This window comes from Agelaius phoeniceus, chromosome 3, assembly GCF_051311805.1.
Source record: "Agelaius phoeniceus isolate bAgePho1 chromosome 3, bAgePho1.hap1, whole genome shotgun sequence".
Classification (NCBI taxonomy): Eukaryota; Metazoa; Chordata; class Aves; order Passeriformes; family Icteridae; genus Agelaius; species Agelaius phoeniceus.
This window is the reverse complement of record NC_135267.1, coordinates 55,485,724-55,511,370: the sequence shown is the minus strand read 5'-3', so window position 1 is coordinate 55,511,370 and position 25,647 is coordinate 55,485,724. Positions and strand designations below refer to the sequence as shown.

Below are 25,647 nucleotides of genomic sequence, written 5' to 3'. Positions count from 1 at the left end.
ACGGCCTCCACATGAGTGAGAAGAATGAACTTCCAAAGGGATTTGCTCTTCTGCCTCCATAAGCACTTTGAAAAGTCACTGCTCTGAAGAGCATAAGAACATGGCCCCTGGGGAAAGCAGCAAGGCTCCCAACCCTTGTGACTGGGGAGCTGTGGGATTTTCTTACAGAGCCGTGGGGCTTTGTCCAGAGCAGCAGAGCCCATTGTTCTGCAGTACACTAACCTCTTCTCTTGCTGCAGCTCACTGGTGTGGCTGTGCGTTTAGGCTCTGCACCCCCAGCCCCACCACTTCCACTGGGTTTATATGGAGCCTTCTTCCCCCTGGTTACTGCAGGTGACTCTGGTGTGAAGCCCGAGTGAGTCAGCCCAGCTGAGTTACCAGCTCAAGCATGTGTTGCTGTGCCCCACACCTTGCCTAATGTGCAGCCCCTCTCTTTGGCACAAGTACTCCTGAGCACGTGGGATGCTGCAGCTGACCTCAAACTGGCCAGGCAAAGGCAAGGAAGGGGAGAGAGGTTGCTCACAGCTGCTCTGGAGCATGGGTGTAGCCCTTCTTTCCAGCCCTGATAACAAAACCTGAGAATTTCGTCAGAGGCTCAGGATGTGGCTGCACAGCCCTAGCAAAATTCATACTTAAATTTTGGTGTCTGTTTTCTGCTGTTAATATTAAGGTGCCCGCTTGAATGTGCTCTGGGCACAGTGGTAAAATGCAATCAATAGTGAAGCTGACATGCCAACTTTGGAGTATTTTTAGATATCTGATAAATGGAGAAATATTGCTTGAACATTTGAGAGAATTGTTGGCATTCAGCACAACCTCAACTGCTACAGACAGAACTTAGTGTTTTATAGAAAATATCATTAGCGTGATACAGATTTCAGAAGCAGAAGTTTTGCCATTGGTGACAATATTTAATAGCTTTCTCTTCTTTCATGTGCAGTGATCTGTCAATAAAGGGTACCTTATCAGCTCTAAGACTAAAGCAAAAATTGTTCTGTGGGCTGTCAGCAGGCTGGAGACCATGTCATAAGAACTGATGAGAATGTAGCATTAAGGTGACTTGTGTAGGCTGGTTTGTCCTTCATTAAATTGAGCTAGTGGAAGGCTGCAGGATTAATGTATCAAGAAAAGTGGGCAGAACCATGTCAGTAAGAGAGCTAAAAAGATTGAGTATCGAACTAAAAATCAGTGGAGCAGCAATGATCTGGCTTTCAGGCTTCCCCATACACATTTTTGTATAGGTACATTTATAAAATGGTATATGATTTTAATGGAAGTGCTGTAGATTATTATAAAGATTGCCACATAGCAATCTGTATTGGATTAACTACTTTAAAAGCTTTGATATCATATATTAAGCCTTCTGAGGCTCTTTAGAAACAATAGCTTTTTTCTGAGTCATGACAGTGTAAGTAATTCTTAATTGTGTATCCCCTTGATACTTTTCTGTGAATTATATTAACCGTGTCGTGTCGTTAAAATCCAATGTGCTTGGCAGTACTAGAAAGCCAATGTTTATGCCTTCTTCTCTTCAAATTGCTCAGAGGGAGAACTGGAAGAAGAATGGCTGAAGGAGGCAGGTTTGTCGAATCTGTTTGGAGAGAGCTCTGGCGACTCCCTGGAAAGCATGGTGTTTTTATCCACACTGACCCGAACCCAGAAAGCTGCGGTGGAAAAGCGAGTGGAGACTGTCACACAAACCATGAGGAAAAGAAACAAACAGCACCAGATTCCTGATGTCAGAGATATCTTCAGGCTACAGAATGACTCAAAGGGAAAAGTGAGTTCCTGTCGGTTGTTTTGTTTGATTCTGGCAGAGAGAAGAGAGGGACCTGTATGGATGGGGGGAGAGCAGAGTGGCACATGAAAGGGATATTTCCAGAAGATTTGTGCCTAACTTCATTGATTCCCAAGGGAATTTTTCACTAAATTTTCAGGGATGGTGTTTGTCCAGATTCAACATTGCATTAAGCAATTGTAGTATTTATAAAGAAGCATGTAATTGGCTTCACGTTAAAGGTGATGAATAAAGGAATCGCTCATTTTAATTGGAATTATTTTTCACACAGATGTGAAACTCATCACAACAATCACCCAAAGAGCTACCACAAACCTACTTTTACCTTTGGGTGATTACCTCTTACTTACAGGTGCTTTTGTTTGTTTGTTTGTTTGTTTATAAAAAGAGGGGGGAAATGGAGCATTAGCCTAACCTTCTTGGTTTTGGCTAGGTCTTTATGCCTATCAGCTGGGAGTGTAAACCCCATACTAACTGCCAGGACCTATGTGTGTGTTAAACTGTGCATGGGAAGCTACTCTGACAGGCCCTGAAAGGTTCCTGTTTCCCATCATGGGATATTGAAGAGAATTCCTTTCCCATATGCAGGAAAAGGGAAGGAGGGAAATGGAGACTATGATTAGAATTCCTTGTCCATGGAGAGGGGTGTGTGTCCTCTCTGCTCCCTCAGAACTCTGAGATCTTCAGCCATAAGAATGAGACTTTATGGCATGACTGGGTTGCCTGACCTCAGCTCTGTCCCTTGTTCTCACTGCTGGCATTGTCTTTCAGTGCAGTGGTTGTGCTGATGGAAAACACGGTGAATATTGAGGGCATTTAATTTCCTCCTCCCCTCAACAGCTTCCTCTCCTTCAGCAACTCTTTCTAAACTCAGTTGAAGTGTAGTGGGGGAAGTGGTGTGTTCTGGATGCACAACTTCCCTTTCACTGTTCTGCTTTGCCTGTGGTTGCAAAAGAGATATTAACTCCATAAAAGCTCTCTGGGATCTGATTTGTAATTGACTCTACCTAAAAATTATAAGATCTAATAGCAGAGCAATTTAGGTAAAATATCATGTAGCTTAAAGCAATATAATTTCTCTTTTTTTTTTCTTTATTTCACTAAAGCACAAGAAATATTCATGTCCCTGTATGTAAGCTACATACTGTAATGTTTGAAAATCCTATGTCGCAGTGTTCCATAGATTTTTCTTCTCTTAAACTACATGTTTTGATATTGAAGACACCACTGAGAAGACAAATTATTTTAGGCATTTAAGATGTATAAAACAAATGGTTGTTTATTAAATATAGAAATATGGGGGAAAAAAATCCTTCTAAACTTGTCTCCTTGACAGATACGAAGTAATACAAGTATAGGGCCTCAAACTTGTACTTCATTCCTTTCTCCAAAGCAAGATAATTGTTCAGAAATCATTGCTTGTGGTTATTCACCAAATCTGTCACCTAAAGGCTGTTGGAAGTAGCTTCCACTACCTCCCTAAGTAACTTGTCTCACTGCTTTGTTACTCACCCATCATTAGAAAGCTTTTTATATAACAAAAGAGGACTGAAGCCACCTGCAGCTGTATGAAGTCATTCCAGTTTAATATTAGCCTCTGAAAATCCTGTAGCCTCCCTTCATCTGGAGGAAAGCAGGAGGAAAGGTAAAACAATAGTGTTGATGTTTTTCATCAACACAACAATTGTGTTAATGTTTCTCCTGAATTTCCTGCTCTATTCCCAAAGAGAAGCTAGGCTTTTGGTACCCTGACAGCTTCCCATTCTGCTTCTGCTGCTTTGTGAAACAGAGATATTTTTTTGGGCAATCATGCTAACTTCTTCCTCCTCTCAAGATACCTGATTAAAAAAAAAAAAAAGAAGAGGGAAGTGAAAATACAGATTGTGCCAGTAGGATAAGTCTTTAAAACTTGAATTTGTCTTCTCAGTAAGTATGGAGTTACAAATTACTTGAGTAAAATAAAATTTGAAATACAGTGTGCTAAACATTAATTGTTAATTTGAGTTGCCAAAAAGTAAAAATGATATCTGGGTAAAAATGTATATGAATCTATGTGCACCCATATGTATGGGCATAGATTTTCTACTTGTTCTGAAATATTTTGTCTACAGATGGTGTCATCCAGTTAACAAAATGTCACATCTTGAGACTGGGAAGGGCAGCATTACAGAAAGGAGAGGATGGTTCAAATCCCTTCCTGTTCTTCATCTCTTCAAAGTGTCCTGGTTTTGTTGCTGGAAATCTAAGCTCTAAGCACAGATAATGGCAGGCTGCCCTGCAAAAGGGATGGGATTGCTCTCTAGGGGAGGCAACCATGCAAGCTTTTTCAAGAGAAAGGAATTTGGTCTGAGTGAGTCAAAACATCTCCTCCAGATTCCCTTTCCATATCCTTTCTAGTGCAAACTACAGCTTCAGGTCAGACTGCATTTTCTTATTCTTTGCCACTCTGGAAAATAAAGTCATTCACCCATGCAGCCTTCTAGGAAGAAGAGGAATTGATTTAATTACTTCTTTTTTTAATTGCCTAGGTTTCAGATCCCCTTAGACTTTGGCAAGAGGTTTTCTTTTGAAACACAGAGATGTGCTTTTACACATCCCTGAATTGCAGGAGTGTGTGTTTTAATCCTGCACAGAGTCCAAGGAATTTCTACAACCATGCACTAGGTTTTTATAGGCATGCATATTTATTTTTCCTTTCTTAGGTCTGTGATGGAAGTGAACCTTCAGCTGTGAGAACAAGTGAAAACAAAAATGATATGCGTGATGCAACAAAAGGTAATGTCAAAATGCTCTCTATTTTATTTGTTTTTCTTTTGGTTTGTAGGTGTTCAACTACACAGGATAGTAAATGGAGCCATATTATATGTAAATTTTCAGCAAAATAAAATGAAATTATAATGAGAAACCTTTTCTGGACTGAAATTGTTGATGTGTAAAATTTTAAGTGTGCCTGTAGGTTGTGTCCTTTGAGCCACCTGAGAAACCCAGTTTATTATCAGGGATCAGCTCATGATCAAGCTGTCTGGGAGAAGTCTTCTCTTGTAGCTTATGCTCAGGTTGTTTCTGATCCTTAATTTATCACCTCTGGTCTGTCTCTGCTGTAAAGTACAGGAAATGAAGGTCTATGCATAAACTCATCAGTGCATACAAAAGAATAAAACCAAATGGACTATAAGCAACAAAAAAAAAAAAAAAAAAAAAGAGAACTGTCTGGACTCAAGCATCAAAAAAACTATGAGAACTAGCTATATACCTGTAGCTCAAATTAAAGGAAAAACAGGAATTAAAGAAAAAAGGTTGTTTACCTTTTCAAGTAATATGGAAATGAAATAGTGTTCTGTGTGCTTAGGTTATGTTCAGTTGTGTGTACTTACAAATGAGAGGTGCAGTACACATGGAAAATCCTTTCCTCTCACTATCAGGATAGTACATCACAGAAGTCCTTAGCTGACTCCATAGTTTGTGTTTTGAGAGTATGATTTCTGATGAAAGACTTTGACAGAGCTTTCTGCTGTTCTTCAGGTCCAATAGTAAAAGGATGGCTGTCCTGCATCATGTTGGGTTTCTTCAAAGTAAGGGTTGCACTGTGTCTGTTGTACCACCCTGCCCACCCCTGTATCAGGTTATATAAGTTTTAAGATGCATCTATTTAAGTTTTAAGATGCTGCACTGTTATTCTGCTTTGTTGATATGTTGGGGTTTTTGCTTCTCCTGGAGGACTGGATAGCACATAGATGTTACACTGAACCCTATACCCACACTAGCAGGCAGATCAAGTTACCTATTTCAAGTTAGTTAGCTGTAATTAAGCCACAAAATATAGTTCTGCTTCAGTTCTAGAATACTGACCAGTAGCATTTTGGAAAAATTGCTACTTTAGAATTAGACTTGGAAGACAGCAGTGGACAATACAAAATGTGCATGGCAGTTGAATTGGGAGACGTGAATATAAACCAGTCCTGAATAACACCGAATCTGTGTGTTTCCAGAACTGTGTACTTCCCTCCTGCCCTCTCAGCAAACCTCACTCTAATAAGAACAGTAAAAAAATTGGGAGGACTGCCAGACTGCTGGTTCAGCACAAGGGAAGGAAGAGATGCCTGGTGCTTGTGTCAATAAACTTCACTGTAGGATTCAGAGCTGGAAAATTACCAAGCAATTATTACAGAGTTTTTATCACATCTGGTTCTTTCTTTCCCGGTGGCCCTGATGAACCCTTCAGAAATGGGAAGTTCTGAAAGGCAAATCCCATATGCTAGCTCTCCTCAGCACAGATGGTGATGTGGATGGCAAATGCAGCCTGCTTGCATCCTGATACACTCCTGCTCTAGTCAACGTGCTACAGTGGGCTCTGCTCCCAAGACTGGAGCAGGAAGGAAAACTCAGTTTGATCTGCAGTCAAACCATGCAAGTTTGGTGGTGTTAAAAGCACGCATCTGGTTCAATGCTGTGCTATGATCTGTCCTCCAGAGTAAGCCAGTTAGTGTTATACAAACAGTGAATGAATTTAAGGCAAAAAGTAAACAGTGCCTGATATTTCAGAGGTACTAAATATTTATGAAGTCCAAATCCAAGGGCATTATTTTAAAATGGAAACCCTCTTTGACACAGAAGTAGTCCCAGTTTTACCTGAAAAAATATGAACATCATCTCAGACATTAAAGACAAAAAGCCTAAATTGAGACATCTTAAAATTGTTATGGTAAAAAACTCTTTTTGGCCATACTCCAAAGGTGATACTTGTTCCTAATGAGATATTTGAATGCTGCATTCCCAAGTGCTTCTGCCAGACTGAAGTTGTTAATGATTTGCCTTTAGAGCATGCCTGGGCTATGTGAACCTGTTCTCATTTCTCCTTTCTTCTCCTTTCTTCTTCTTTCTGTGTCCAACACAACTTATTTCTTGACTAAATAATATATGCAAACTTACAGAATAATAAGTGCCTTTGTTTCATGTAGGTATGGAGTGTGTCTACAGGAAACAAAAAGAAAATTCAGAATAATGTACTAAGCTCTCAAAAGGCATTATCATTTTAACAATCCATGACACTCACTAAAGGCCTGCAAAGCTAGAAGTATGTTCAAAAGATATAAAAGAAAAGAAGTAATTTTCTTTGGAATCCTGTGAAAAGGAGTAAATAACTGTGTTGGTTGAGGCCTCTCAAGAAATAAAAAGGAAATAACAAAACACATGAAAAGCTAAATACTTATTAGCTGAAGTAAGGGAGTAGCAAAAGTCAGTTTACTATGACTGCAGTTGTTTTTCTGAACTTAGGATTTGCTACAGGGGAAGAATAATAGATAAAACCTCTGTATAAGGGCAGATTCAAAGCATAACAATCTAGAGAATGGATGAACAAATTGTGTGTACCATGTGTAATACAAGGGTAAAGACCAGTAATGTTTGCTTAAGAAGAAATCTGTAATCTGATTTTTAATTAAAGAGTTTGGTTTTGCTTTTCATTTTACATGATAAATGAGGATCCTATAGCCAAAGTAAGGCTGTCAGTGAAATGATTACAAGTTTTTTTTATTTTCAATTTATAACCATCTATGAACTAGCATTTTAGAAAAATGCTTTGTCAGTCAAAGGAAAAAATCATTCTACCTTTCCAGTTGTAAATTAAGGTCTGTCAGCTTAGCTCCGTTGGTGTATACTCAAGATTCCCTTGCAAAACTGGAATATAGCACAGTTGATACTTGCAATGTTTCCTTGTTTTATTCTTGAAGAATTCCCATCATTTTATGTAATCTTTAAAAAGCTCTGTGAACTAAGGAAGGAGTACAGAACTCATGTAAAATATGGTTTCCACATCCTCATAGACAATATTTGCATTTTTCTGCATCACACTTGCATTTCTCTCATTAAATATAGCATGTGGTTGGCAGGTTGGCAGAACTCCAAGGCTGCTTCCTCTTACAGCTGCTGCCTAGTTCAGGGATGTACAACAATGGGAGCAAGGCTATACAACCAAGAAAAGACTCCCCACAACAGCAGCACTTCCAGATCTTTAAAATGTGCAGAGCACTACTGAGACATCTGCTTTACATGACACCTTGGTATGACCAGAGGACTGAAACAGGAGCTACTGCTTTTTGTTTGTTAACATCAGATCCCTCCTAGGCTGGTGGGAAGTATGTAGGTCAGGTATAGGCCACATTAGCATGACAAAAGTTTTGGGGGGACAGGAAACTCTTTTCATTCAGTATGGATGCAGTGAACAGTTTACATGATATATAGGGATATACACGCAGGGATGCCAAGGAGCAAAGTCAGGGATGAATTTGACCTTGGGTGTGTTTGCTTACTGAGGACTCAGATATCTCTTTACCAAAAGGAGCAGCTCTAGTTTCAAGATCAGCTTAATCTTTAGCGTATGCCCTAGGCATTTTGGGGTCTGTGGAAAGTTAGCAGAAGCCACTCTGGAAAAAACAAGTGATGAGTAACACACACAACTGGCAGAATATGAAAATGTTCTGTCTACTTCTCACAACATTGCTTGGTTGTAAGTAGAGTCAAAGTATTAACTCAAATCTACCTACTCTCCTTGAAAATGTCTCAGCTTAGGTAAGTACTTTGACGTGGGAGTGGTTGTGTAAAGCACTGTGCCTTACCAGAAAGTGTCTGTGGTGGCTTCAGCCATTTGCCTGTCAGGTCCCCTGAGTCTGGCCCTGGCTGACTGAGGTTATTTTCAGGACTTGATCTAAATAATGTCAGACAATAGTTTGGTATTTTTAAATAAGATGCAAATATAATTTAGAAAAAATAGCGAGTTGCTGTAATTTTTTTTAACCTCCTGCTTCATATGTTGTTTGGATTGTGTGCTTGCAGCTCAGTTCTTTTACAGACCACTGATACCATCAGTGTAGATCAGCACTTCCCTGACTCCTCTTAATCAGCCTTTCTGCAGGCTTTCCCCTTCTTCAGAATCAGCTTTTGCTGTACCTGTAACTGTTTTCTGGGAACCTTTTTCTGTCTTGGCTTAGGGTAGTTACTCTAGGCCATACAAAAATTTCCCACAGCAGTGTAAAAAAATTAGTTTATGATTTTGCACAACATTCTTACACCAAAACATATGCATTGCTCGTGGTTCTCCTTTACAACTCACGCCCATTTCCGTCCACTTTTCCTAGGCTTGTGGTGTATTAGCTTTGAACAGACTGCAGTCTCGTGTGAGTAGGAGCCAGTGGCTGAATCATGGTCCCAGATCTAGGGAAGTGATTCTTCCTCTTACTCAGCACTGGAGAGGCTACACATCAATTTCTGTGTCCAGTTCTGAACCCCTTGATTCAGGAAGAACACTGAGGGGCTGGAGCATGGCCAGAGGAGGGTAACAGAGCTGGTGAAGGGTCTGGAGCACAAGTCCTATGAGGAGAGGCTGAGGGAGCCGGGGGTGTTTAGCGTGGAGAAAACGAGGCTCAAGGGAATCTTACCTCTTTACAACTGCCTGACAGAGAGCTGTAGCCTGGTGGGGGTTGGTCTTTTCTCCCAGGCAGCAACAGGATAAGAGGACATAGTCTCAAGCTGTGCTAGGAGAAATTTAGGTTGGACATTAGGGAGAAGTTCTTTACAAAAGGCTGATTAGATATTGGAGGGGACTGCCCAGGGAGGTTGTGGTGTGGAGTCCCTGGAGGTGTTTAAGGAAAGACAGACTGGGCACGCCGCTTAGTGCCATGATAAAGTTGACATGGGGGTGTTTGGTCATAGGTTGGACTCCATGATCTCAAAGGTCTTTTTAAACCTTATTTATTCTGTGACTTGACTCAGAGAAGGATGGTGGAGAGACTGAAAGCTTTCTTAGACTTCTATGCTTCTTATTAAATACTGTTTTTTACTGTATAATTTTCTTCTTGCTTCTTTCACAATATATTTTAACTTCAGACCAAAAGCAGTGGTTGATTTACTGTGAAATTGGGAAGCTTCTTTTTCTAAAAGCAGAACAACCTCTCCCTTTTTTGATTCTTTATTCCTTTAACAAAAAATGTTTTAAATTTATCTAGTGTTTGATTCCTTTAAGGAAGAAAGAGAAGTAAGGCTATTCTTGTGTACTTAGTCCTTCCCTGTATCATGGAAACATGTCCAAACTGTTTTGAGGAATCTAGACTCTTAAGATTGAGGTGAGAACAGGAATAATGGAACAAAGATGATCTGTGTACTCTCTGTTATTCTCAGATGTTAATGCTTTGGGTCATGGATGACAAATTCTCTATTGCTTTTGAAATTTTAACAGCAGAAACATTTGCTGATTTGTTTGCAGGATGTTGCAGTCTTTGAGCTTAGAAAGTGTTTCATGGCAAGAAACTTCTGACGCCAAAGCTCTTTGGCTTTGCAAGATTGTGGGAGTCTGCTGTTTGTTTGAGGTGGATTGCTGTATTTTTTCATAGCAGATAAATAGGAGAGAAAACCCCATGCCTTGGCAAAATTATTGAAGAAAACCTACAAAAGTTGTACCCTTGTCAATAGCTAAATTTTCCACTGGCAAAAAAAAATATAGGAACACGGACTTTGCAATCAGAATGTCCATTGCTCGCACAGCATTAATTTCTACTTGGTTTAAAACTTACTCTCATGCACTGAGTGGTGCTCAATTGTGCTGCTGTTGATTTTTAGCTTTTTTTTTCTTTTTCATGGTGTTTTCAGGTCCAAATTTCAGTCTTGGAACAGATGAGCCGAAGAGCCTGCATGAAGATGTGCCATCTTCAGACACTGACATCAATTTGGAGATATCATTTGCAGAACAGGCAGCTAATCTCAAGGACAGCTCAGTAGGCAAAATGTACAAAGGTGGAGGGGATGACACTCTTCTCCCGGTAGGTTTTCTTATTTATTCCTCTTTATTTTTAGCTAGAGGTACTGTATAGGTGATACTTATCTGAGACTGAGTGAATTAGATTTAGATTAATGTTGTCAGATTTAGCTTTGTAGAAATAGAGGATCTTAAGGTAGCTAATTTTTGGGAATAGTATGCTTAATAACATGAAAATAGCTACATTTATGCCTGTTTATGTACTTGTGTGTCTGGAAAAATGCACTCTATATGTAAGCAAAAATGAACTTCTAATATTAAGCTGGAATAGGGCTTAGTGGTGGTTGTACCACTCTATCCTTTCTTCATTTGTTTACATCCCCTTTTTCTGTTACCTGAGGTGAGATGCTTTACCTCTAATAAAAAGCTCTGCTGTAATATGAAAAGGGTTGGTGGATGCCTGTAGAAACCTTATGCAGTTGTCTAATGAGGGTAGGTGAGGGATGAGAATGAAGAACAGAATTGTCTGCAGAAGTTAGAGGTCTGAAGTCAAATGGCAGGAAATTAAAGATTAATTTGAACTCAGTTTTTCTTTCCAACTCTTAATAAAAAAAGGCTCTTTCAGAATGAATCCATATAAAATCAAAAGAAAATCCTCCAAGGGATTTTGTTGTCGATTCTCAGAAATCTCTTTTAGGATCTCTCTCTACCTACCAGTTCATGAACATGTAACATGTACATATAACCTGTAAACTAATGACTGGTGTGAAAACTGTCTTGGTGGTTTTTTCTTTTTTTCTCTAACACTGTATGCAAACATGTCTGAGTAAACACAATTTCTGAAATAATGTTTCCCAGTTCTTCAAACACTTAATTTAGATAAGGACTTGTGCAGTTCTTCAAGTAGTAATTACCCCATGTATCCTAATTTAAACATTATAAACCAGACACTAATGGATACTTAGAGATGGGTTCTAAAGTGTTTGAGTCATGTTTCTCTAATGCAGCCTATAACAAGGAGATAAAAGCTATGTTCTAACTTCTGTATATATGCATAATACATACATTAGCTCTGCTTCTGGCCAGGCTTGTGAAGGATTGCTTAAAGACATGGCTAAGGGATTTCTTCTTCAGTTACAAAAGGAGCTGTAAAATGATAGGAAAAGGAAGGGAGTTACCTATTTAAATCTACAATATATTGGTTGCACCTCGATCATTGGCAGCTATTTTTAAGCAGACATGTTTGTGCAAGTCAATGAAAGCTCAAGGTGGGGAACTGGCTACTCATCTACCTTTTGTAAATTATGTTTATGTTTTGGTATGTGCCCTTGTAGTCATGTACCATAACTAGCAATTCATCTCTGCTGTTGCTGGGTTTGTACAGGGTAAGAAAATAATTCATGAGTATAATATGTCTTTCCAAGTGGAAGAAGGTCTTGTCAAGCTTCCTGCTCTGAGTCATGCATACTTAGAAGCCTGCTGGTGAGAGATGGAGTTAGAAAGTTCAGTGAGTTGGGAAGTCCCTCACCCTTTCAACTCAATTCCTTATATTGCTCTCTGACTGCAATATCTAGATACTGCAGTATCTAGTATCTCTGAGTATCTAGTGCAGTAGAAAGGAGACATGATTAAGTATTCCCTTCTCTAAGAAGATAACTCCTTTATTATTATTTATATGGCAGCCAATGTTTTATTTTGTGTGCACAAATGCAGAAGGATTTCTATCCTATTGCATAGGGTTTCTGTGCAATTGTGTGTGCATAGGATTGATTGTTCATGGACAGCCATTTCCACCACTATAAACTGGAAAAAGATGCAGAAGGTGGAGAGGGAGTATGTGGTTGCAAGTAGCAAAAATGACAAATCCAGACTCTTCTTGGAGGTCCCAAATAAAAGAATAACAGTTAATGGACACAAGTGACTAATGGTGAAATTTTTTTTTGCATAGTAAAGTCCCCATGAGAGCATTCCACACTGAAACAGGTTCCCACAGGTGTTATTGGAAATTTTCAAAATTCATTTGAACAACAATAAGAAGCAATCCAGTCAGACTTTGAATTTAGCCTTGCTTTGAGCAGCAATTGAATTAGATGACCTCCAGAAGTCACTGGGAACCTAAATCTTCCTATCATTTTAAGATCATCTGCTTTTTAACCTATTTGTGGGATTCTCCTTTGATTTAGTCAGTAGCAGCAGGCTTCATGATGAAAGGTTGTACCCTGAAGGAAGTACAGCCTTTGAGCTAAGTTATTTGTCATGACTTGGATTATTTACTGTGCTGCAATTCTCTGCTTTTAGAATTTCAGACTGCCGAAGGACAAAACAGGTACCACAAAGATTGGTGACCTAGCCCCTCAGGACATGAAGAAAGTCTATTCTTTAGCACTGATTGAATTAACTGCTCTCTATGACATACTTGGGACAGAATTCAAACAGCAAAAAGCTGTAAAAATCAAAACCAAAGGTAAGTTGGAGTTTTGTATTCTGAACCAATTGCATCTGTTTAATGCAATGAAACAAATGCACCAGTTTCTTTATGATCTTCCAGCAGAAAATTTGTATATAATATATAAGCAGTAACATAGGCCCTGAGCAATATTTAATTTTTCACCTTAACTCAAGGCAAGCTTTAAACAAGTTCACTGACATAAGTGAAAAATTCCAGCTCTTTGTCTAAAATTAAAATTCAAAACAATCATGGAGCAGATAATCTAAGGAGTGAAGGGTAACTATCTTAGTAGTATGCCATGCAGCAAGAATTGCTTCACAGAAGTTCGTATGTGCTGATTTATTCCCAAAGAGCATAAGCATTGGGTACTCTTTTCCTGATTTCCTGAAGGTAGGTACTGGTCTACTTTCAAAATTGGACTCAATGGTCTCAAGGGTCTTTTTCAGCCTTTAAAATTCTATAATTCAGGTGAGTCTACCTGACTTGTGCTTTTGTTGCTGTAGGTGGGAGGTGCTGGGAGCCTTTGTCACCTGTTTCCTATTCTGTCTGGCACAAATGTTCCTGTGTCATCTAGGCCTTGCCCATCCAGTGTTTACTTAGGCTCTAATGCAATTGTTATGATGAATGGCACCATATAAAGTGGAAGATTTAAACTGTTGCAGAGGAGGCAGAGACAGCTGCCCCATGTCACTTTCCTCTGCAAGCCATTGGAGCATATGTCTAATCACAGTGCTTTCCTTGGGAGCATAGAAAGCATGGAAACCAATTTCTTGATGCTAGAGATTTACAGTGCTTTGTTTGGTTTTTGTATTTTTGGCTTCTGCTAAATGTTTTACAAGAGCTTGAGATGTATTACCGGTTAATCGCAAACCTGCTTTGGCCAAAACTCTGTTGTCAAGGTTCAGTGAATGTGACAGTGCAATAGCTCATTTTAAATAATTGAAAGCAACAGAGAGCATAGAGAGATACACAGCAAGGTACAATAGATTCTTCAGAATATGTTCTTCACTTTACAGTAGTAGTAAACAGCTTTTTTAATGCAAAAGGCATACACAGAAACATGAACAAGACCTTGATCGCTTGAATGCATTTTCTTCTTGCAGAAGTACTTGTGCTGTCACTAATAAACAGAGACAAAGCACTTTCTGATCCTGTATTTTGGGTCTTATTTATAACTATTTCTTCTTACAAAATTAATTGTTAATTGTATTTCACTCTCAACATTATTATCTGAATGGCAGGCATTCATAAAATGTTGAATTGATTAAAAACTTCTCTAAAAGGTAAAAAAGACAGGCTAGACTCATGGCAATGTGTAGGCAACGGACAATGACATCACCTTTTCTGCCATGCTAATGTGCTTTTGCAATGTGCTGCCTTCAGTGCCCTTTTGGTCTGTCTGACCCTTACCTCTTCACCCCTTAAGTGTTTGACCAATTGATTCATACAGCGGTGGGTCTATTAATTTTCTCCTTTGTGCTTGAGTATGTAAAGATGATGAAAACATCATTCTTGTGGGGAATGCTGTGCTGCGCCCAGCACTGCTGTTTTATTGACCTCCTGGAGTTTGTTTTTTCAATTACATTTCAATGGAAACTTTTATTATTGACAAGAACTTCAAGATAATAAAGCTATGGGGTATGGATATTGCCTGTATGGATGAGTCCCTTGTATTTTATAGGGAGAATTTTTATGCTCACAGAGATACAAGAACTTCTGGTTTGGCACTGAAATTGATCTTTCTTTGATATATATCATGTTTTCTCAAGGGCTGACAGTTTTTTTCGTAATCACATCTGTTCTGTGTTCAATATTGGCATGGCATCATACCAAGCAGCAGATTTTGACTACTTGTATTGTTATATGCTGCTCCAGAAAACTTGCACATACAGCAATTATCAGTACTTCTCACAGAGAAGTTCTGTCTCAGCAACTTTGGGTTAGTCATTATTACCATAGCTCTCTTTTAATGGTTATTCACTTCTATTCAACTGGGCCATAACACATGTAAGTCCCATTTACATAAAGACTAAGGTTAGTTTGTCATCAGGGCTAAATTAACAGCAACTGAATTCATTTTCAAAAAAATATCAATTGCTTTGGCCCTATTGTAAAAGTTATTTTTTAACCAAGAATTAACTGTACTTTTGCTGTTTTTAAAAATGATCCTTTTGTGAGTTGGTTGTCTTGCTGTTCTGCTGGTGCTGTATAATTCAAAAGCACAGGAGTTGAAAAGCTGTTATTTCCAAACCCTCGCAGAGAGGAGTGTTCAGAGAAACTCTGGGTGATAATTGTATTTGTCTCATTTTAGTGACCAAGTTCTGGATATTTTACTCATGCCATTTCCATCTCAGCTATAATAACTTGCATTGAGTGGTGAAGATCTGCATTGAAGGGTCATTATCACATCCATTCTGCAAACCAGAACTACGCAGATGGTTCATTTATGCAGTTTGCTTTACTGTGCTCCAGAATATGTGGATGGCAATTTGAGTCAAAACAGAAGACCCCTGAGGAAGAGATGATGAATCCTTTTAGCGAGAATGTTTTGTGTAATAACTTGATTGGCAAAGACATTGAAACACTTTAAACAAAAGGTCAATAGCTCTGAACGCATTGAATAGACTTACTGCTTCAGAAATGTGGGTTTATGCCAGTGTCACATGTACTGGAAAAATATGTGGATAATATCTCAGGTTTTTTTGCTTTATGCTTCAGACTCCGGCTTGTTTGGTGTCCCACTGTCACTTTTACTGGAACAGGATCAGAAGAAGGTCCCAGGAACCAAGATCCCACTGATTTTTCAGAAGGTAAATAGGCATGAAGAAGTTAACTTTTTACATACATGCCAAATGACAAAAACATAACATTTTGTCCTGGATTTATTTGCTTCCTGTAGCAGTTTTCAGTATAATACTCTAATCCATCCAAGTTATTGTAACTTTTAATTGCAACTTTACTTACTAATTCAGTAAATGTGATATTTTGCATTGTATCAGACCTATTTTGAATTCAAGAAATAAACTCACAAGGCAGGTGCTTTTCCAGAAGACTTGTTACTTTAGTTCAAAGGGATATTCCTTTGCCCATATCGTGTCATGGTAATGGGGGAGATAATTGGAAAGAAGATGGAGAGCCTTGATTTGTTGCCTATGCATAGCACATCTCATTTCATGACAGGAAAGTAAACCACTGTGTGTGGACCTTTCCTAACACTGACAGAAACTCAGTGCTCTATCATCACCATTTCAGTCTGTTTGTAGAGATACTTGTTACTTTTTGTGAAACAGAAATCTCAAAGTGGTTTTGCATCACCATCTGAAAACTACCACTGTGTCATTCATGCCAAAAATTGCTTTCTCAGGATCATGAAAACACATTTCTGGAAAAGATGCTATCTATAAACTGGGAAATCCAATTGCAAACAGTAATTGATCACTCTGCTATCCAAGCAACATCGAAAATTCTATATAAACATTAATATCTTATAGATGTGATTTGTTTTGCAAGGTGCAGACATCATTTGGACTACAGTTTTACTCTAAATGAGAATATGAAAATAAACAGTTTCCCATTTCTTGTGCTTGTTCTCAGCAGCATGTACTTTCCAAGAACTGGGCATTTATATAAAGTATAAGAGAACAATTTTGTTCATTCTTTTAAATGTATCTTGTTTATAACTGAAATGAAACAAAGCAAGCTAACAGGAAGACTGCTTAATTAAAAATAAAAATACACCAAGTTTTTATTTCACTGAGGAATTTAAATTAAAAATAAAGACATAATTTTGTCAGGGTTTTGTAGCTGGAAAATCTGACAGTAATAGTGATTCATGTGTTGTCATCAGAAGTTTCTGCTGACAGTAAGTCCAGTCTCTGGCCTGCTAATAAAGCCATTCAAGGCAGCTGTGATAGAGATGAAGAGGGGATTTCCCACAGGCAGGAGGTTGGTGGTGGCCAAGGGGAGTGAGTATTTGTGAAGGAGTTGTGGCCACCAGTTGTGCCACCAGACCTTGCCTTCCCCAGAAGTGGTGCTGATGGCAGGTCACACACTGGCCACAGCATCTTTGTGCCCAGCAGATGTGAGTGGCAGGCACTGATCTGGTGTAAGCTGGGTACAGGGTGAGCTGGATGGGGCCAGATAGCACTTTTTTTTTTTTTTTTAAACCATGGAAAATGCACTAGAGTGACACATCTAGTGCTGTTCTCTAAATTTGTGGGGTTTTCTGTCCAATCTTTTTTATGGCATTTATCTGTTACATAAATGCAGTGGTAAGTAAACTCCCTTTAATTTCTGTAATTGGAAAAAACTCTGTTGCATAATTTTTCTTACTCAAGCACTGATGCAGGAAGGCATGTAAAAAAGGCACTGCCCTAGTTAAACATGGTGGGAACTATTTGTGCTAAAATTATGTCATCAGCTTTTGACGTTTACAGATTTGTTTTAAATACTCTTAATTCCATCCTTTGGTGAATATTTTTAGGCATATTATTTAGAGAAAAAAAATATTATATGGGTTTTAGGTACTTTTATGGAATTTCTGCAAATTTATCCATGTGAAGGATTGCAGACTTTTGAGTCTGTTAGGAGAATGTCAGAATTTGCAAATCAGAGACTTCTTTAAAGCCTAGAAGTTTTTAGTTCTCCTCTTGTAGAGTCCTAGATTATTCATGAGAATGTTACCTTAATTATATTGCTTTTTTTTTATTTGGAGACATTTTAACCAGGATAGTTATTGGGATATAATTTTGAAGCCACAGTAATTTTTGAAAATAATTCTTCAGTCTTCAGAGGAGGCTTGAAGGAGGTAAAAACCATACAGGTTTCTTTTTTAATAAAATAAACAAACTCCTCTTTAACAGGACTCATAAAAAAGGATAAGAACCACACTGAAGTGTTCTACTACAAGAACTGTAATCCATTTGCAAACTGTGTTTGAACCTCTGCTTGTTACAAATCTGTGTGCACAAATGCATATGCACAGAGAGAGAAACAGAAGCATAAAGGCTTCAGTATATCAGAACTGCCTGCGAATAATTTTTAATTGACATCTTTGCTCATGCCAGTTTGGTTTGTGTTTGACAGCTGATTGCTCAGATAGAAGAGACAACTCTGGAAACAGAGGGACTTCTTAGAATACCCGGAGTTGCGACAAGAGTAAAGGTAAAACATTGCACAGGTTATTAATATCCCCCAAAATGCATGTGTGGTTGCTGAATTTATTTTGTCATACAAATTGTATTTTAGCATCCCATTGTTATCAAAATCGTCAAAAACAGAAAGCGAAATCTCTTTACAAAGAAAGCTGAATTATATTAGCCAGAGAAATGATGCTTTCACTCACTGTAGTTTTGGGGAAAGACTGGAGTTTAAGTTTGAAGGAGAGTCAAAGCTACTTTTCAAATTCAGTTGTGCCAAAATCTCATTAATTCTTGGCATGAGTTTTCCAGCCTTTTGCTTTTTCTTTGAACTAGTTTAATCATCTGAACAGTTCACACACGGTCTTTCTACCCCAGGAGGAAGCTTTTCCCTGGCATTGTGAGCCTTTCTTAATAGCTAGACTTAACCTGTGTTACATGGCAAGGCAGGCAGTGTGCACTGAAGAACCTCTCACATTTATTTTTATGAACAGCAATATAAGTGCTCGGCTCGCCGAGTGCAATCTTGTTGGGCATGTCTGTGCACAGTGACACTTCCCAGGGTGAGTGCCAGTTACATCCAGCAGGCTCTTCCCAGTATTTGCCTTGATGCAGGGAGCTAAATACTCACTGTGATTCACGCCAAGGCTCAATGTGTTAAAAAGATGGTCTCAACTGGCCTTAAGTTCTAAACAGAAAGGATCATTTAAGTGGATTCAGCTGTCCAAAGACGTCTGCCAGCCTCTGTTGTGTAGGACTTGGTCCAGCTGCTGGTTCATTAGAAACAACTAAAAGAAGGGAATATTGTGGAAGTTGGGTTTGTTTATTTACCGGTAACTAAGATACTAATTTTTTTTTTCAATTTTTCTCCATTCTTTATTTTCCACTTGACATTGGTTCTGCAAACTGGAGTGATTTCTTAGTGATTTTATTTATTTGTTTGTTCTTTGATTTTATTAGCTTAATACAATTTCTCAGACAGTGGATCATTCACTATTCAGCTTTGATTTATTTTTAACCTATTTGCATGAACTACTTCTTTAAATTAAGCAATAGTTTTGCTAGCTAATATTTTAAGTTCTTTTACTTATTCTAATAGAAAACTTTTTAAAAAGCAAAGAATTTATCATACTAAAGGACTGAAGTTTTCCCTTAATTTTCTTAAACAGAAAAAAAAAGTCTTTTCCTCATTATATAGTTTTATAGAAAGATGCAGAAAAATACTTTGCTATCATATTCTGTAGATTTTAGGGTTATTATTAAAGTGCATTGGATATACCCCATAGTCAGATACATTTACTTTAAAATGTAGGCATTGGAGCACTAGGACACACAGTTGAAATTTCTGCCTTTACCCCTCATAAAATATTTGTATCTATACATTTAATACTGCATTTACTGCAGTGATTTGGTCTGAATGTGGATGGAGAAGGTGATGAGTCTCTGAGGGAGAATTTTCATCTCTCTTTCTAAAGCTTGCTCTTTTTGATGATCAGGAAATCATACCCGCTTGACTTTAGGCATCTGAATTATGACTGTTGCTCATTTGAACCTCCAGTACAGTCAGTGGAGAGAGAAGATCTCTCTGGAGGACAGTTGAGAATATCCAACTTTTATACAAAAACTAAGTGTCCACATTTTCTTTGTAAAAAGATCCATTTTCCATTTGGACAAAGTTAAATTTATTGAGAAGGGTATCTTTAAAATGTATGTAATATCCTCTGTTCAATGTACCCTTCTTGTCCAGATAAATAATTATGGCCATGTTTTTCCACAGCACATATTTTACAAAAAAAGCCAGTGTCTCTCCTCCTTTTCTGTCCAGAATAACTGAGCTAGAAGAAGGGAGGGAACTGTGAGAGGTGCCTCAGGGCCTCTGGCCCTGTACTGAGGTTACTTTTCACTCTGCCAGACTGGAAAATATAGGAAATAATGAAGTGGGTGTGAGATCAAGCCTGATACTTAGCAATGGACTAAGAAGGGCTTGGTCTTTGCAGTGTGTTCCCATTTGTGCATCTGTGAAAGGCCAGTAGTAGAACTGCTGTGGCAGCAGGGCAGGCGCATGGTAATGTCTGCTGCCAACAGTATCCCATCCTTTCCCCGCCCCAGAGTTATGACCTTCCACTGAGACTTTCAGAGCTCTTTGCTCTTCTGCATAACCTCATGATTTGTGGGACAGGCTGCTTCCACACAGGGCATGTTTGACACCCTGTGCTAGGCAAAGCTGAGTGTGCCCAGCAGCCTGGAATTCCCTGTAGATTGCAAGACATTCAGCTATTCAGTTACACAAATCATGCCCTGTGTTTTTAAAAAGAGAACCAGCCTCACCTTAGTGTATATTTTGATAAGAAGCTGTGTGTCAACACTCATAATTGCCTTATTTGTTTATGAAAATGTCCATGTATGCACTATAGCAACACCCTTGGGTAGCAGTTTCAGAATTGCTCTGTATATCAGACAGTCTTAATATTTGGGTAGAGGGGAAGCCATGACCCTTATGTGCTTGAGTATGATATCTGTTTCTTACTGTATATTTATTCCATATGGCCCTGGCTCAGGCCCATGAGACTTTTTCCCATATGATTTGACTGTTGCCTATTAATGTGTGTTTACTTGCAGTACTTCTGGTCCCACATTTATCTGTTTTATAGCAAAAGACCAGCAGCAACTGGAGTTAAATGATATTTCAGATGTTCTTCCCCCCCTTTCAGAGTGTGGAAAGTATTGCTGTGTGTATAACGCGTGACTTCCAGCAGCCAAATATTACTAGTGCTCTCTGTATCCATTGCATTTCAGGGTCTTTGCCAAGAACTGGAAGCAAAATTTTATGAAGGGACTTTCAACTGGGAAAATGTGAAGCAACATGATGCAGCAAGTCTTTTAAAACTCTTCATCCGTGAACTGCCTCAGCCACTCCTCACTGTAGAATATCTCAAAGCTTTCCAAGATGTGCAGAGTGAGTAGTGCCCTTTTTGTCTCTGCTGAAAGAATTGATACCCGTGCACCGAAGTGCCTCTTTGCTGAGAGACAAATTGAATAACAACAATATCAGTTCTCCTGAGAAAAGATGGGCATAATTTGCTACCGTGCAAATAACATCTTTCATGTAACAGCTATTTTAATAGCTTACACATGCAATGAAAGCACATTTTCACTTCCTAATGTTTCTGATAGTAGTTAGGAGGTATGCAAGGGTTACACAGAAAATGTATATACAGTATCAGTTTATAAATAGTGTTTGCTTCAAAAGAAAACCACAACAAAGATAAGCAGTTCTTCAGGAAATACAACATATGATAATTTATACTGGTTAGGGTATTTTATCCATTTATAGGAGGAGAAGTTAGAGCAGAATAGTCAGAACTGCTGATAGTCCACGGTCCCTTGAGATCAGCAAGTTCTTGTGAAAATGTCCTCTTTGCCAACTGGTTACAATACAGCAAACATACCGGCTGTAACTGGAAGAGAGTGGGTTGGTGATAATGAATCCAGAGTGAGAACCCACATACATTTACTTCCCAGTCAACAAGGGACTGCAAGTTCTATTTCCCTTGCCTGCAGGCAGAGCAGTGGCTCATTTCTAAGAGGGGCTTTTATAGAATCACAGAATATTTTGGGTTGGAAGGAATCCACAAAGATTATCTAGTCCAGCTTTTTGAATGGTTCACATGGGGATCAAACCATCAACCTTGGCATTATTAGCACCATGCTCCAACCAAGCTAAACTCAGCATCAGAGAATTCACATGGACAGGCAAACTGACAAATATTCTTAAAAGTTCTTGACTTCTAGTCTAGTCTCCCAGGTCTGAGCTGCCTTTCAATGCTGTCAGGTTGGTTGGAGTAGGGGGTTGGTGCTCTGGCCTGCTACACAGTGTTGTTGATTTTGCAGTACTGACTGTCAAGTTAAAACTGACCAGAACACTTTCAGATGGTGCTGGCAGCAAAGAGCTCCGCAAGGTTGTTTCATTTACTGGATAGTGATTGGAGCCAGGAGGGTTTCTGCTTGTGCTCCTGAGCTGTCTGAAGGCTTATGTGGTTTTACTTACCCAGAAGTACTCAGGTGCCAGGATCCAAACCACTTTCTATATTGAACCAAAAGATTTGCTTCAAAAGAGACACAGCACTTCATGGACTCCCATTGTTTAAATAGTTTTTCTTGTTGGTTACATGCAGTAAGATTAGGTGGTAGAGAAGAAGGACCATCTTTGTGACAGTAGTCAGTGTTTTTCATGATACTGTGACTAAGTAGTGTGTTTAGAATTAAATACTTAAAGAACAATTTGAACAATTTAATTTGCTAATTTAAATAATGTAAGCAACTAAAATTCAATTGTTGCAGACAGAAACTCTTCATTTAAGTAATGAATTTTAATTGTTTTGCAATTGTATTTTTGCTTACTTGCCTAGGAAAAGATTGATTCTCATTGCTTTTTGAACATTGTGACATATATGGTGTTTTGAAACTGAATTTATGCCTCACTTCTAATATGTGTCTTTCTAAAGCAGGTAGATAACATTGCTCTCACTACTTAATGTTTTAAATGATTATACAATCATTTATTCAGAGCCTTAATTTTTGGTATGGTAGAAGGTAGTCAGCGAGGTGGGGTTTTTTTTATTTCATCAATGAACTTGTATTTTTGTTTGGTGGTGTCTCTTGAGTTGATTTGGATAAAATGTATTTGAAATAGCAATTCAGTTGGAATCCCAGCAGGATGCATGAGAACAACCCTGTTGAATTTTGAGATCATGTGATAAAACTATGTTCTGCAGGTATCCCCTTCTTCACTTGTTTTATGTATGGCCTGATTCATTAGGAGTCTCCTGAGAAGACTTGCCAGAGCATGTCCTCTAAAGCATGACAGGAGGAAGTTTATGACAAGTGACAAATGTGGGACTTTCTACACTGCCAAAACGTAGGAGCTCTTCTAGGAGCTGTAGGAGTGTAGGGATGCATTCATTGTGCAGCTTGGGTGAATGATGCACCTCTGAGCAATTGGTAAAAGACAGAAGCAATGTTGTTTTTCTTTAATTGCCTCTTTTGGTACAACACTGTCTGCTGTAGATACGTGTTAAGCTTCTCTCCTCTTGGTTTCATCCCCGCTGGTTTGGCCTTGCAGCTGCTGTTGGTTATGTGGCTGGAGACCTGCCTTCCTCAGTTACACGTGGTGTTCATTCTGTGTGGGTGATTGGGACAACTTGGGAGATTGTGCCACTGGGAAGGCAACCAGAGAAGCTGTGAAAGCAGAGTTGGATATACCCTTTGCAGTGTTGGGGCACAGGCTCAGGCAGGGAAGAACCGTTAGCTATCCTTTCTTGTAGCATTGCAAAATAAAGAAGAAATCACAAGGCATCTAGAAAACAGTGCCAAAAGACTGCTGAGTCACACCAACTGAATCCTAAAAGAACATTTGGAAATGAGTATCGGAAAACCAGGATCTGCCAGTCCTTTGTCATACTATGATAATTAGCCATGTGTATGCATTCAGCATTTTGCAAGAAGTTTGAACTTAGAAACCATGCTTTTTGAAGAGTATAAATAACTATTTCAAAATACTGAGCTCTGTGTGCTTTATTGGCAGATCTCCCAACGAGGAAACAGCAACTGCAAGCTTTGAATCTTTTGGTTATCCTTCTACCTGAAGCAAACAGAGACACTCTGAAGGTTAGAATTATTAATAGTATTTTCCTGCATAAATGTTTTGACTATTTCTGTGAATCCACTGTAATGAATGCCGTTGTCTTTTGAACATTCATTTTTTTTTCAGTTCAAAGTTAATGCTGAAATTACTGACTCTTTTTATTCCCCCATATTTCACATGACTTTGGGAAAAAAAACCCAAACAACTTAGGGCCCTAACTCCTCCCAAATGACTTTAAAGATTGTGATCTGACTTTTTTCCAGGATTGCAATAGTAATCTCCCAGTGAGCAACCTTTTCTCTTAGAAGTTTTGCTCCCTTTTTTTTTGCATCAGTCATTATTTTCAGTGCAAAAAATTAAAGTGTTAGAATACAATGAATGTGAGTTTCCTTTTATGAAGTGGGTTTAGCTCTTCACTTTTATTCTTCACTTTTCTCTGTGCTGTTTTTTTCTACTCTCAATAAACTAGAAATTTACACTTCCTGTTGCTATTTGTAGCATATTACATGGATTCTTTCAATTTGTGCTTGTCCTTTTGTAGCAAAGCTATTAATGCTTTTTTGAGAATATGCTTACCATTAAAGCTGTTAAAATCAAGAATGAATGCAGGATTTGTGTAGGATGCAGAACATCATCTATTACAGGCAGAAAATCCTACCAGGTCTTACTGTTCAAACAAGACTTTCTTTGTGAGTTTATTTATTGTGTGGAGGCAGTCAAGAAGGCTCCTGAGTTGAGCTACAAATATCTGGAACCAAATTAATTGAAAATTGCCAGTTTCTAACTGGCTACCTGTCATTCACAATGCAGTGCTTTACTTGTGAATTGCTTACCTTACAGAATTAGCCACTCCATGTTTCCATAACCATGACAGCTGGCACTATTGTGTTCACTTTCAATTTAACAAATGCCAACAGTAATGTCTTCACAAGCATCTGTGGGATGCTGCTTATACACCTACATAACAAAGGTTTTGAAACAAATCTTACTCTGCAGGGCCTCAAAGTCACATGAATGCTTTTGAAAATGCTAGCCACAAAAACAACAAGAATGTTTTACTTCATTACTTGAAGGAAACAAAACTTGCATTACTTTTCTGTGAATAAATATATTCACACTTCTATTATTGATTGCTTTTAATGTGGTTTTCTTAGGAATTTAAAGCTTTTTCAGAAAAATATGCAACATCGTGTTTCACTCATACGTTCATTTCGAACTCTGCACATGCTTCACTTTTCACATGCAGAGTTGAGCTGAAAGTTCTGCTCTTATTTCAGGTACTGCTTGAATTCCTGCAAAGGGTAATTGATCACCGAGACAAAAATAAGATGACGTTGAAGAATGTTGCGATGGTGATGGCCCCAAACCTTTTCACATTTCATGGGTTTGGCTCAAAGACTATTGAACAAAGCGAGTTTGTCATGGCAGCTGGGACAGCAAATGTCATGCGCTTTATGATTCAGTACCAAAAACTTCTCTGGACAGTAAGTGTGGTTTTTAGGGGTGGGGGAGGAGAATGATAAATTTCACAACAGGGTATCTGAATAGACAAGTCATGTGAAGTTACATCCACGATTTAGAAAAGGATCAGACTGATCCAGCTGGGTTCTTGGTCATGGGTAACTCTTATGGGCGCAAACCAAAAATATTACATCTAATGTTAAGCTCTGGTGGTCAGTTTTAATATTGTATGTACTACAGGTGAACTCAAAAATAACTCCTTGGGGAATGTGTCTATTTGGTCTATCAGTATATATTGCTGTGGGCAGTTCTTTTTGGCTAAGAGATATTAGCAGGAAACACAGTGTTTGAACACATTGTCCTTTTGGGCCAAACTTAATATTTTATGAAACATGAAAACATGTTTTGATA

The 25,647-nt window shown here is 38.6% G+C and overlaps 1 protein-coding gene across 4 annotated transcripts in view; it reads left to right on the top strand.

Annotated features, from left to right (window-relative positions):
* ARHGAP18 (Rho GTPase activating protein 18) overlaps positions 1 to 25,647 on the top strand; it is a 95,488-nt gene that overhangs the window by 57,505 nt on the left and 12,336 nt on the right. For all 4 annotated transcript variants that reach the window (XM_054629742.2, XM_077175292.1, XM_077175293.1 and 1 more), the window contains 9 exons: positions 1,545 to 1,780; positions 4,501 to 4,573; positions 10,439 to 10,608; positions 12,843 to 13,008; positions 15,712 to 15,803; positions 18,079 to 18,156; positions 20,928 to 21,087; positions 23,716 to 23,798; positions 25,053 to 25,259. In XM_054629742.2, coding sequence (XP_054485717.2) covers positions 1,545 to 1,780; positions 4,501 to 4,573; positions 10,439 to 10,608; positions 12,843 to 13,008; positions 15,712 to 15,803; positions 18,079 to 18,156; positions 20,928 to 21,087; positions 23,716 to 23,798; positions 25,053 to 25,259 — 1,265 coding nt within the window. The remainder of the gene's footprint in view (positions 1 to 1,544; positions 1,781 to 4,500; positions 4,574 to 10,438; positions 10,609 to 12,842; positions 13,009 to 15,711; positions 15,804 to 18,078; positions 18,157 to 20,927; positions 21,088 to 23,715; positions 23,799 to 25,052; positions 25,260 to 25,647) is intronic.